This window comes from Melanotaenia boesemani, chromosome 20, assembly GCF_017639745.1.
Source record: "Melanotaenia boesemani isolate fMelBoe1 chromosome 20, fMelBoe1.pri, whole genome shotgun sequence".
NCBI classification, from domain to species: domain Eukaryota; kingdom Metazoa; phylum Chordata; class Actinopteri; order Atheriniformes; family Melanotaeniidae; genus Melanotaenia; species Melanotaenia boesemani.
The window spans coordinates 23,827,141-23,841,136 of NC_055701.1; the positions used below are offsets into that span (position 1 = coordinate 23,827,141).

The window sequence follows — 13,996 nt, forward strand, 5'->3', positions numbered from 1 at the left end:
GAGCTCTGGGAAGAAAGTGGTCAGTCTGACCTCACACACGCATACACAATGAAAACTGTAACTTCAGTATTCTGTAAAATGAGAACACACAACATGAAAATGTAAAAGTGAATGGATTAACAATATTAAATTAATGAAGAAAACTGAATATACGTGTGATTATTATTAGTATATATGAGTGATTACCATATGCAGCTAACTTTCTTTTACAACATATACAATGTGCAGTATTATTATGGGTTGGTCATGTAACATGTTTAGTCAGTCCACATTTTGTGGGTTTCTGTTGTATGTACCTCTTCACCATGTCAACAAATTCTCATGTATGCTGTCCACATTTGCTTTTACAACAATGGACCTTCCATCCCACCACTGTAGGCGGTTCCATAAAGTAAAATATACATTTTCAAACTCTTTGGATTTTAATATCTGCAGACTCTGCAGGTTTTGGCATGGTTCCCCACCAGATGGGTGTTTAGATAAGTCAAGCTGACTATTCAAGCTGATGCCTTTGTTTTAAACCGTGATGTTAGACATGCTTGTTTTTAACCTTGTGTACTACAGTGGCCGGCTTCTGGGGGATCTGGCTGATGGAGCCTGCTGATATATTCAGTCATGTAGAAACTCTGCTTACTGGGCACTCTAATGGCATGCAATGATGGCCATTCTAAGGGCTGAGACTCACCCATGTGTTGTACCCTTACTCAGATGTGGAGATCTCTCATTAACATTATGTCTGGGTAGAACATAATTAGGTCACTACAGGAAAAAACCATGGAGTTTTATATCTGGTGATTCCCAGTACATTAATCCAGAAATGCTCAAATGAGCTCATCATTAATCACTCCTTTTCCTCCCTCAGCAGGGAAAACATGTAGTTGTTGCACTCCTCTTTCTTAACATATCCTTTCTTTGACACCGACAGACTGCCAGGAAAAGGCCACACGCTGACTGTAATAGCTTGCAACACCCTGCAAAGACCCATTTCCTTCCCCCTGCCTTCAGAAACGGCCATTAGCGGCACTTTATTTGGCAGGATAAATAACTTGGAATCTCCACCGGTCAGGGAGAAGTCTCAATTCCCACACATGTTGGTCAATGATTTCCTAGAATTGTTCAACAGTGATTTTGTTGCTTGCGGGATTAGTAAGTAATTCACAATGAAGTACAATAGGATCAGTGGTTTTAATTATCCCCTGAGAAAGTCTTTTTTCAAGGATTGTGGCCTAGATTTCTCTGGAGAATATTTCTTCAAAGAGATTCTTTAACTGTGATTATATTGTTTTGGCCATGCTAGTTGTATTTTTAGGAAAACAATGTTTTTATTGTCGTCCTTGACATTTACTGACGACACCCAAGGAATGAATCTTAATGTCTTCTCTGACTTTTGATGTGGTGTCCTCATCTAAATTAAATCTAACCATTTATTCATTTATGTCTCATCAGTCTCAGCTGTACTTTGTGTTTGTATTGATTAGCAAATATCAGCTTGCCACAAGGCATGGAAATAGTTGTCAGTCATGTTTTCAGTGCAGTGTGAGCAGATGTTTGATTGTGACAGACCCATCCTGAACATCCTTTGTCCTGTATAATGAGTTCTATGCAGAATCTTGAATTGTATTAGTTGCATATTTGAATTCTTAGTCATTGTAAAGGCGTTTAAACATATTTGTGACCATTCATCTTTATTGAAGTTGTGAAGTGAGAATAATAATGATAATGTTTAGCGCATTAGCCGTTATTCTCGTAAAATCTCATCTCACAAGACTCCACTTTAAGGAGGAAGGAGATTTCTAATTCTTTGTAAAACTCTGCATTTTGTTGTTGTTTGCTATCAAGGATGATTATTATATATTTTTCTTTAATTATTTGTAAAACAATTTCTGTCTCCTTCTGCATCTACTCATACCATGCCGTCTTTATTTGAAATGAACTGGTAACGTGACCCACTATGTCACATCCTGTGAAGTGTACATGCAAGAAACGTGTTCCTAATGGAAACACACCTATTGCCAGCCTATTCTGTCTAGAAAGCATCAACATGTTGTTGGGAGCCAGTGTTCTAACATTTCAGCCTATTTATCAAGAGGTCGAGGCATCCTATCTTAATACTTGGACGGAGTCATATATACTGTCGAGGCATTCTGCCTGTAAAAATATAGACTGCTATATAAGGCAGCACATATTCATGTGGTAATTTACACTGTTGAATCATCCGACCTTCACAAATATATTAGGTAGCGTACTTAGAGGGATTAATTTATGCTGCTGAGGGATCAGAGTTGTGCCTCTGTGTTGTCAAACCTTTGCGTTGTGAAAAAAACATAATTTTTATTCATAAGCATGTTTATAGAAATTGCATGTTATAAATTCTTTAAACTATTTTGACTGTTTAATTATTATAAAACATGTGCACCTCTAGATTCACTAATTTACGCCTATAAATTCAGCCTGTGTCTTTTTCTGCTTCTGTATCATTGGACATTTTTGAGGCTCCAATTCATAAATACTACAATAAAGTAGTTGTCTTTTCATGAACCTGTAGTAATGTGTTCAACTTTTTTGCTAATCAGTATTATGTAATAATGTGGAAGAACTGATATCAGTATCAGATATTGATCCAATACTATGTACTCTGTATTTGCACTGTATTCATAAAAGTGTTTCGATCCTACAGAACCCAACACCTTGTTGAAACAAATAGAGTTATTGAACTTTACAAGTTAATGCAAAGATATGAATCTGTGGAATAAACGCTGTTTATTCTTTCTTTAACGAATTAATTCACAAAGTTATTACTCATTCCAAATTGAAAAATCCAAACTTGGCATTATCTCGGTGAGATGCTGATTTTGGGGATGTAGGTGATTTGTCCCAAAAACCACTTTATCGTCCTTATATATGAAGATTCTGACAGTTTTCCAGCCCTTACATTTAGAGGATGACCGCAGGATTCCCCATTTGATATATCACCCAATAAGCCAGTCAGTCGTTCAGTCTGACATTCTGGTCCATACGCCTTACCAGTAACTGTAATGGGACTTATTAGAACTCATAGTGGTACTTGATATTGGCAAGTACTCAAATGTAAACAGTTGTAATCGCATTGACAAAATATGACATCGGTTGATGCATCCCTATGTAATAAAGATAAAATCTGCTTTAAACATACAGCAGGTAGGTGAAAATATTAAATACAATTTCAGCTTTTTTGGTTTCACCACATTTATTTATAAATCCAACTTAAATTTTATAGTATACAAAAGAGAACACATAAATCATATAAATAAATCTTATATATTGCACTGGACATATGGTAAGACATAGAATATTTAAAAATAGCAAAGTATAGCAATGATTTAATAGAACTATATCCACTATCAGATACTTTTGCCATCCATACAGTAGCTTTCAACTCTTATCTGATCATTGAGTAGGCACATATTATTCTACAGTACTAGCATTTGAGACTTGTTTTTTAATTCCCTCAATTATATTTCCAGCTTTGCATCTTTAAACAGATGCACTGAAAGCACCAGTGTTAAGCACACATTCAAAAAGCTATATTACATGATTCTGTACATCCAAGCTCTCAGACAGTGTTTAAATGGTTAAACTTGAGAAAAGTCTGCGGCTCATTTGACCTCAATTTTGGAGAAAAATGGCTGACGGCTGACGGTGCCAGCGCTGGTTTGTTTCAGAATGTCTGAAAGAGTTTCTTTGATGGTTTTCCTGTCACCTTTGGAAATGTTTGTCTTCAGTTTGAGGAGAGCCGAAACATGTTTTTCTCTGCAGATGAAAAAAGCACAACGTTAACTATCTACCATCAAGAACCTTAAACGTAAACAATGTAGGTAAAGTTGTTACACTTGATTGGAGACTGTTGGCATTTAAATGATTTGTTAAATAACTTTCCAGTTTAGTAAAAATCTGAAATAATTCAGCACAATGCTATTTTCATCTCATATAGTACAATAGATTTTAGTAAAATTGAAGATTTAACATAAAAATAGATAGTTGTGATGGATTTCTTCAACTTTAAGGCCTTAATTTTTTCTTCCTGTCATTAATCTGTAATGCCATTAAAAAAAAGACAAGAAGAAAACAAAACAAAAACAAAAACAAAACCAAAAACAAAAAAAAAAAAAAAAAAAAGACAAATCAGAGCTGCACTAAACAAGTCCAGATTTGTCTTTTTCTATAACTATTTGATTTTCTAGTAAAGAAGAACTTTGTGGAGAACTTTATATACTATGTAACTCTCTGTAACACACAGATATGTCAGTTCTTAATTTTTCATGTAAACGATTAAATTAAATTAGATTTACAAATTTAATTTCCGAGTTAAACTAACTGTCCTTCTGGTTTCATATATACTGTAAATATTTTCAAAATTAGATCTTATTCTCAACTTAATAATAACATTAGCTAAGGATGACAGACCTAAACAAGTAACAGACCATATGTTTGTGTTTGGATTAGTTTGTCATGTTGAAGTGGTTCAATAATTAGGAGCGGAAAGTTTACCTGAGGTCAGGATAAGCAGATCCCAGAGAAACCATTTGCACCTGTATGGCAGGGATATCTTGGAGTTTCAACACTTCTGCAATCTTGATGAGGATTTCCTTTAGCCAATCCTCCTTTGATCCCTGTTGAGACAGAGCAGTTATATCAGATATAGAAAGGAGACAAAGAAAAATGTTTAGCCTCCTCACTCCCTTCAGTGCTTTCTCCCCTTCAGATAAACAGTTTTAAATGCAGTTTCTTTTGCTGTTTGTATTTGCTACCAGATTGTGCAACTTTAGAATTTGTCTATTAAAGTTTAGCTCATGATTAATGTTTTTTTTTTCTTTTTTTGGTATCCTGGGCTAAATTCTCACCATTCTGGTGAACAGCGTGTGCAAACTCTCTGCATTGTCCATCATAATCGTGCAAGCCGCCTGCTGCTGTTCCTTGTCCTTCAGTTTTACTTCTACCCTCAGGAGCCTCTTGACATACTCTTGTGTCACTTCCTGGTGAAATAGGCCAATCAGCTCCTGAAAATGTTCCAGTAATTTCATCAGGAATCAGAATTTAATCAGTTTACAGTGAAATCAACACATTGTTTTATTTATTTTACCTGATGACTGGACTTAGCTGGACATTGAAGTTCCTGAAGCTCTTGTTCGATGCTGTCCAGCAGCTTGTCAAACACATTCTTCTTCAGCCAGTCACTGGTTCCCAGCTTCCGGTACTGTGGCTGTGTGGAGTGAAAACATAAAACCCTTTTATTAAAAATGTTAAAATACATCAGTGCCATCCATGCTACCAATAAGATCTATTCAAATATGTTTTAAAACACACTTACCTTGAGAAGTTTGTGCACAGGGCTTAATAAGTACATATGGGCAGATTGCTTCATCTCAGTCAAAACAGTCAGACAGGTTCTCTGCACTTTCTTTGGGAACAGATCTTCTTTTCTTTGGATGACATCCCTGCAGAAAGACCACACAAGAAACATGAGCTCACAGCAAAGTGCTCTGGTGTTAGACTGGTTTAGCTGGCTTATCGTTGGATCGGGATCTCACCTGAACTGTTCAATACTGCCCAGGTTTGCTTTGATGTATGCTTTGCTGTTCGGTCTGTTCTGCATGATGATATCTTCTTGAAAAGCTTTGAATCTGTGGAGATTTTATTTGAGAATAGTTTCACTTACATGTTTTTTCATGTACTAATAATAACTCTTCAGAGGAGACGGTCTTATTACCTCTGTACTAAATCTGTGAGAGGCCATGTGATCCTTTGGGCTTTGTCCAGGCTTCCTGTGACAACATTTCCTGCTGTCACCATACCATTGATGAACTGAGAAAGATAGATGGGACAAGTCAGTGAAGGTAGGTAAAGATTAAAAATATTTCACATAGTTTTCATACAGTCAAATTAGGTAGTGAGAAGCAGTGGTTGTGCCCAGTTAATAAGCTACAAGAACACTGCAAGATGTTTTTTGCTTTTAATAAATTAGAGTTCTTCCTCTAAGAAAAATCCCCATGCTCCTTGTTGATTAAATATTTTTTGACTTGGCAATATGTCTCTTTTTCAGTTTGGCTCCTGTTAATGTGAAACAGGGTGGATATTTTAGTTTTAGAAAATCTTTAAAACTGGCTTGCCTTTACTAGCTCTGCTCACTGGAACCAAAACAATACTTCTGCTGACACCTTTTCTTACAAAGTTACATTAATTTTATATTTTAATATCTAGTTATTGTCTTGTTTTTGTACCTGAATGATGTCATAGGCCAGAGGATTTAAGTCGCAGCTGTCATCTCCTGAAGGTTTGTGTCCTTTATTCCATTTTTTTCTTTCTTCCTCCAGGACTCGGCCCATATAAGTTGCCAGCTCGTCCTGCACATATAGCAGCATGAAAGTTTTATTAAGGATGTTCAGTCTTTCATACCACAATTTTCTAGCCAATCTAAATAAGCTGGGTTACCTTTTGCTTGCTCAGGTACTGCTCCTCCAGAGGTTCCAGTAATTCTTTAGGCAGCAGCTTTCCAAGTGCTGCAGAGTTGATATCACTGGCCAGTTCTGGCTTTTCAAGGATCCTAACACAAACAACAGATGTCACAATGACTTTCAATAACACTGTGATTCAAAATGAGCAGAAGTCATTCAGCTTTTGCAAATAATTTAAAGGCAGTGATGGATCTGTAATGCATGATGCGCTCCAAAAGGAATCATTTACTTCCATCTGAACGACTCCTCCTATTTTTGTTGCAAAACAAGTACAGGCAGCGACTTGTTGATTTAAACAAGTTCAAGCGAATCAATCAAAAGAAACCAGTTTAACTTATTTTATATTGTGGTTTAAACCAAGGATGGATTTAATCCCCATTTATTTGTTGGATATTTCATTGCAAAACTTCAGGAAGAGACGTTATTTCCTCTGAATAGAATAACGAGTTGAGTTGGGTGCTGAATCACTTTTTGGTCTGTTTTGACTAGTCAGATCCATCCATTGGCCAAGAAAGTTTTTTAACTCTTGGAGCCCTGTGCCTCCACTTAGGCTGTAGTGGATAAAATTGCTGGGAAATTGCACACCCATAATGTATTTTTCTGCAACCACAAGGTCTATTTAAATATTTTTGGAGTCATAGTAAAGGGATCACTTCTGAGATTTGTTAAGATGTGCAAATATCAGTATATGTGTTACTGGTTAGGAGTAAATGAGGATAGCACATAACACAAAAGTTTCAGGCTTGCTTTAAAAGTACAAAACAAAAACGTTCAGGATAAATGATGGAGCTGTAGCTCTAAACCTGTCAGATCATAGAACAATATGTGAATTTTTTCTCTGCAAAGATCAACTCTGGTGAGCTGAAACAAAATTAGGTTTGTTCCACATTTTTTTCACACAGTTTGGCATCATTTGTTGATGTTATTTATTTTAAATAACATCATAACATTCATTAGTTATTTAAACATAAATTCATTGCTCACCCTGGATAGTAGTCGTTCACCCAGCGCAAGAGGAAAGTGCAGTCCTTATCGTCCAGAACAAAGTCTGCGATCTTCTTGAGTCTGGCGCTGAAGGTTTGGTGATACAGCAAAGCATAAAAATGACAGATGTCCGCCTCTGGTGGGTAGCATCTCCTCACCGTGTTGACCACCAGCAGTAGGTCCTCCTTCAGTTGCCTGCCCATGCAGTGGATGTCTAACTGGAGAGATGACTGCTCTCCAAGGCCAGCAGGGTCTGCTGATGGCGCATCCATCCGGCTTGCTACCAAAGCACGAAGTGTTGAGTCGTGGAGTTTCTTCCAGTTGCTGGGACACCGACACTTTATATGCTTCCACAGCTGGTCCTGCTCTTCCTGCTGATATATGGCATTCACAGCAGATGTTAAAGTTGTCAGAGGGGAAGCAGCTGCCTCACTGTTGATGTCTTGCAGGCTGAGTTGCAGAGTCTGCTGCACAGTCTGCAGGACAAGCGTTTGCAGGTCACGACGGTCTGCAGCAAGTTTATCTATCTCATCCTTGTGAAGTTGAAGTGACACTTCCTCAGTTAGCTCCCCAAACAGATGATTCTCTCTGCTTGTAAGCAGCAGGCTGGCCTCGTAAAAGTGCTTTTCCTCCAGAAGCTGCTCAAATGTGAGGTTTACTAAAGGAAAAAAGAGAAATAACATCTAAACATCATGGTCATTTACAAATGAAAATATGCATGGCCTTCACTAGTCCTTCATATATGTCTTTGAAACAATAATTTGAAAAAAGTTGATCATTGATTAGAGCGTTTAAGTTATTTGAATTGAACAAATATTCACCAGTTTTGGGTGTCAGTGTTAGTATTCATCAGTTTTTGTTGTCCAGAGAGATTAAAATGGTAAACACTGTGTTCAGATCTCAAACAGCTAATATGTAATGACTATAATCATAATATATAACACACAAAACTGTTTGGAGAAGAGTTTAAAGAACATTTTCTGCTGAATACATGGCAAGATTACTCAGTCATTTAATAATTTGCATTGTCCACATTGTCCTACCCAGGTTGTACACAGCTACAGACATAGAATGAGATCAATAAGTTTTATTAACTTATTTAATTTATTTACAGTTTCCAAATGTTAATAAATGCTGTGTAAGATTTTACCCTGCAGAGGATCATCTTTGATCCATGTTTGGGACTAAACTTGTTTGTGGACATGATATCTACTACAGTGACTACAAAAGCCAATTTTGTTGCAGTGATAAATTATCTTTTTCTTTTTTACCCTTTTTAACAGAGAATCTTGATTGAACATTCAGTAATTCAATTTCTTTCTCTCAAAATATTTCAAGCTAATAAAAAATTAGTGGAAATGAGTTAAACAAATGAGGATTGGTGTCATTTTATCCAAAACTTGAATGTTTTGTCTCTCACCTGCATCAAGATTTTCATTATTTGGTGACTGGTTTCCATCAGTGGCAGAGTGATTGTTTACACCACCATCATTAGGTGTGGGTTGTCTCAAAATCCTCTGCAGTGCTCCTCTGAACCATCCTTCTCCACCTGCAGATCTCCCACCTTGATTTTGGAGGCCGTCTGGGTCTGAGCGAAGCCCCATTTCTGAATCTGAACGGGTACTCTTCCGGATAGAGAGACAAGACCAACAAGAGACGAACGGTGCAGACAAGTCTGAGCATAAAAAAAGAACAAGAAAATTGTTATGTGAGATTAGTTATGTTACTTTTCACAAAGATTTAATAAGTCAGTAATTATGACTTTCACTTTATGCTTTCAATCATTTCAGGTCAAAATCTCAAGCATATTTAATTTCTGAAAAAACAAATAAAACAAAGACTTAAAGTAGTTTCTTCAAAGAAAGTTGAGTAAATTAAACTAAATCACAAGAACACAAGAGAGCAACACAACAATAAGATGTTAATAATGTCATATAATCATTAACCTCAGTTCAGCTAGTTAACAAAAATAAATAAATAAATAAAAATAGTCTGTACTTCATGCATAAGCTAAGAAAAAAATAGATAAAAATATCACATTTGGAAACAAACATGGGAAACCCAGAAGAAATTACAATATGTATCCTTATTAATGACTAAAGCAAAAACCCTGCAGCTGTCCTCATAAGTTCTGAAATCAAAATGAACATCATGATCAAAGTTAAAGTTTAACACAATTTAAAATCAGCTAGAAAACCAAACAAAGAAATCATATGCGCCCTCCAAAAGAAAAACCTCACCCCAGATCTCGCTGTTGTTGTCTTAACAGTGCAGTCATCCTCTTTTAAAGCCTAAAAGCCCCTCCTGCTGCTCAGTGGAAAGTCCGACCCCCCGCCCCCCACACACACGCACAAACAGCCAGGCTGTTTTTAGCCCTAACTCTGAGGCAAACTCTGATCTGCGCCTGAGACATAACACAATGGTGGACTTCTCTGCATTTCATTCTCCTTTATGTTGCCCAACAAAAACCACAACTTCAATCCGACATGTCAAAACCTGCTCAGAGTGAACCAGTTTTCATCCAGTTCATTTAGTTTTTACATGTATAAAAATCATTCAAAGGAAAGTAAAAAAGGCTTTCAGTATCACAAAGAGGGAATTTAATGATAAACAGCTGCAGATGAATTTACCAGGATCAACCCTGCTGCATTGGAAACACAACTAAACACATTTTTAGAATCATTTTCTAAATCTTTTCTTTGCAGTATGTTTAGTAATTTTTGTTACTGTTAACAATCTGGATACAACTGCCTCAAGTTTAAAGCAACAGCAAACATCTATTAAATATGAAGATAATTATGTTTTTTTAAAATAATCACAGATATGGCTTCTTCCTCCAGATTCCTCAAACAGCCTCCCAATAACAGAAGGATGACACCAGACTATAGAGCTCTTGTTTACTTATGATGTAAGATAACCATTCAGCCTGAGGGGCGTCAAAGTTAGATTTCACTTTCTATTTTGGACATTTTTCTTTGGTTTAGAGGTTCTGCTTCTCTGGTTCTGTGGGTGCCAGTGGGTTTAATAGCTTCTATCTAATGCTTTCCTTTCTTAAATGATCCCACAGACAGCAACTCCAGCAGCAAACCCTCGTCCCCCACCGCTGTCCTGTGACACTACATAAATGTCAAAGTCGAAATTCATCTTATCGTTCCATAAAAGGAGGTGGGTTTGCAGCCAGAGCTGACAGAGCAGATACACAACATTTATCACACGGACTGTTTAAATGCTGCCTCAGTGAACATTTAAAGTTAAGCTCATACAAAACAAATTAAAACAAGAACAACAAGTAGAAAAATAAAGCGATCTGCAAAATAAAGGGTGTTTATGCAAGCACCAGTAGCTTACATAATGTACAAATAAATGAATGCAGTAAACAAAATATAACAAGTTGGCCTTCAACATTTTAACCTTTTACAACCTAAAGTCCATCAGTTGATCAACAGATGGTGCCAAAGGGTACACATTTCTTCAGTAATCACTTATTTATCTTCTTTGTAGTATTAATAAACCTTTAAAATATGTTTTAATACTTGACCCGTTTTTTTCATTAATTTAATTTAATTTAATTTTCAGTTTTTTTGTTTTCCCTGTCGGTGAGGGATGAGACTCGCAGGTTTATGGTCTGGTAGACTTGATGGATAATGTTGTGATTTTTGTTTTTTATGTTTTTAATGTAAAGCTCTTTGTATTGCTTTTTTTGTGTGTGTGCGTGTTTGTGTGTGTGAAAAAGTTTTTTAGAAATAAAGACTGATTGAAAATGACCAATTTGGAGACCTGTGTTGAACTGTCTGTACTAAAAACTTGATTTTTATTATGCTTTACTTTATCAGAGTTGGCCTTTACAGAGATAACATTCCTATGGTCCTATGATCTGATAGTTAGAGGTAAACATACTGAAATTCACACATTTTAACAACTCCCTTTACTATGACTTCAGATGTATTCTAATAGACCTTGTGGTTGCAGAGATGAGCTCATTCCCTTACGGTTATGCAGTTTTTCAGAGAGTTTTCATATTAGAGATGAGAATTGCCTTTAATCTGTTTGTCCTGATTACAGGCATCGAGCAGTTCAACCTAGAGGCTGATTATGATGCTCTGAAACCTTTCTGAGCACACGTCTGTTGCAATCATCACGGAGCTGTACATGATTCCTTTCTAAAACCTTCTGAATAAAATCAAAGTTGTGATATAAATATTGAAGACACTCACACTGGTTTAGATGTATTTGATCTGTTTTTAATGCATTTTCAGGCCGATCCCAGCTTCATCAAGAGGCAGGTTATGCTGTGAGTGGGTCACCAATCAACCATCCTTCCTTACTTTAGAGTTCATTTTCAAATCTTGGTTCCCCTGACATGCATGTTTTTGGGCTGTTGGAGGAAAAAATAACTAATAAAAAACATGAAAGCCCCACACAGAAAACCCCCAGCCAAGGCTCAAACCAGGAACCTGCGTCCTATGACGCAACCTTGCTAACCACTACCTCACCTTGCAGCATGTGGGACTGGACGTTAAAGCAGCAGCTCTGTAGAGAGTTTCAACTGAGGCTGCACTGTATCGAAAGTGTAACAGCTGGTTCACGTCTTTAGTCAGGTGATGATGGTGTTCCCATGAGCGATGCCGCTGCATAGGTCTGCACTTCATCGATCTGTCAATCGTGGATATCCCCTGTAGCATTATGCTATCAAATCATGTTTCACTTCTGGAAAGGACGTTGTCCACATGTGTTCCTAAACTATACTGTAAACTTTCACATTTACAATTACTGTATGTGTGCAGCATAATAATAATAACAAAGCACTAACCCTCCCAGAATCAGCCCAACGTATTTACAGGAATCAGATGATTTTTCAGATGTGTTTGTAAGTTTCTGTTTACTTCTTATTTGCTAATGATAAAACCATTCAGGCATACCAGTGTACAGGTTTTTACGATTTGATCCGATGCACCTTTATTGTCAAACACATGTCTGAAATTTGTTTTGTATCAGGTCAGCAAGATGTTTACACAGAAAAATACTTTAAAGGTAATTTTCATACCAGATAAAAATGACATTGCAATACTTTACACTCACACTGTATGAAGACTTGTAAAAACATTTAAATGTGATAGTTCACTAGGCAGATTTTATATGGGTATTTTTTTTTACATAATTTTATCAGCTTCTCTTACCTTTCAGTCTGTAGGCTCTCCTGGGAAAACAGGCACAAACAGTGGAAGACATCGCTCCTGAGCAGCAGAGCTCACAGGTGTGTCTATCAGCATCTGTCTCACTTCGCTTCGACTCAACCGAAGCGATGAAAGTATGCAAATAGCCTTTGATGTCAGGATGTTGGTGAAGTCGTGCTACTAACTACACAGCCACATTTCCTCTGCCAGAAGCGCAAGACTTTGCACCTGGTGTGAACTTATACAGTAAGAAAAAAAAGTCCCACCTCAGGTTTTAAACTGGGTCTTAAACTTTCTCACACTGATAAAAATCATCACTCCACATTCCCATCTGAAAATATTGGGCTATTCCTGCCATCACACAACTTTCACCGGCATGTGAAACGCTTAAATAATAAGCTAATAATAAAGTTTAACAAAGAGACAAATGTAAGTGTGATTTACCACAATTATATCAGGGCAAAGTAGGTTTTCACTTCCTAAAATAATGCAGAAGTCAAAACGCAGACAAATGAGCCTTGAAAATTCTTAGCTTTAAGTAGCATGCAGCAGTCTAACATGCCCTAGTTCAGCTGCACTTGACTGCAAATCTTTTGTTTTGCTCCCAAACTTCATACCCTCCTTATACATCCTTCTGTGTTCTTTGCTTTTAAGCATTTTATCGTGTATGAATCTGCAGTGTTTGACTGTTTATTACGCCCAAACATCGCAGGCAGTTCAAAGGCCTGTTGAAATGAAAGTGTTTATTATTCTCCTGATAAATTTGTGCCTTCATAGGGATCTGAACATACAGAAGCCAAACACGGCCATGCTTAAAGAATTACCAAAACAACTGTTCCTTCTGTTACTGTTACTGTTATATATTTGGCTAATTGTGACAATTACCAGTCAAATCAGGTGCTAACCATTCATTGTTGATCTTATCGTGATCAGCTCATGATCTTGGGAGGACTAAGGTTATCTTGTAATAACCAGTTGCTGTAAGTGGTTATGTTGAGAAAAGATAAGGAGGATTTCTTGAGATAAAGGAAAACAATTTTATTTTTTATTTCAAAACAACAGAATAATTACCTACTGACCTTGAGATAACAGTATTAAAACAACTGCAAGCATGTCCATCCTTGGCTTCCATACCTGCCCCACCCCGGGAAAAGTTTGATATTAAGCCGGTTCAAGTGTGAAAACGGTGGCGAAAACTAGGAAAAAAACTTCAACATCCCCACGACACTGCTGTAGTACATACTACAAGGCTGTGGGGGTTGTTAAAGAGTAAAACTCCAAAGCTAGAGCAGAACAACGTATGTGCAGATAAAGGCTCACTTCGTGTTGCAGGAAGTTCACATCGGA

At 37.0% G+C, this 13,996-nt stretch overlaps 1 protein-coding gene across 3 annotated transcripts; it reads right to left on the minus strand.

Moving 5' to 3' along the window:
* Positions 1 to 3,468: 3,468 nt before the first annotated feature.
* tnfaip2b (tumor necrosis factor, alpha-induced protein 2b) lies at positions 3,469 to 12,738 on the minus strand. Of its 3 annotated transcripts, none has more exons than XM_041972879.1 (12): positions 12,653 to 12,738; positions 8,896 to 9,150; positions 7,476 to 8,133; positions 6,469 to 6,580; positions 6,258 to 6,380; positions 5,747 to 5,841; positions 5,568 to 5,660; positions 5,348 to 5,474; positions 5,120 to 5,239; positions 4,881 to 5,036; positions 4,528 to 4,649; positions 3,469 to 3,789 (listed from the first exon to the last, which is right to left on the minus strand). In XM_041972879.1, the coding sequence occupies exons 1-12, from the start codon at positions 12,702 to 12,704 to the stop codon at positions 3,636 to 3,638; spliced, it is 2,067 nt and encodes a 688-aa protein (XP_041828813.1). In that variant the 5' UTR covers positions 12,705 to 12,738; the 3' UTR covers positions 3,469 to 3,635. The 3 variants fall into 3 exon arrangements, with proteins under 3 accessions (XP_041828813.1, XP_041828816.1, XP_041828814.1); XM_041972882.1 differs by lacking the exon at positions 12,653 to 12,738 and adding an exon at positions 9,716 to 9,853; XM_041972880.1 differs by lacking the exon at positions 12,653 to 12,738 and adding an exon at positions 9,695 to 9,729.
* Positions 12,739 to 13,996: the final 1,258 nt, after the last annotated feature.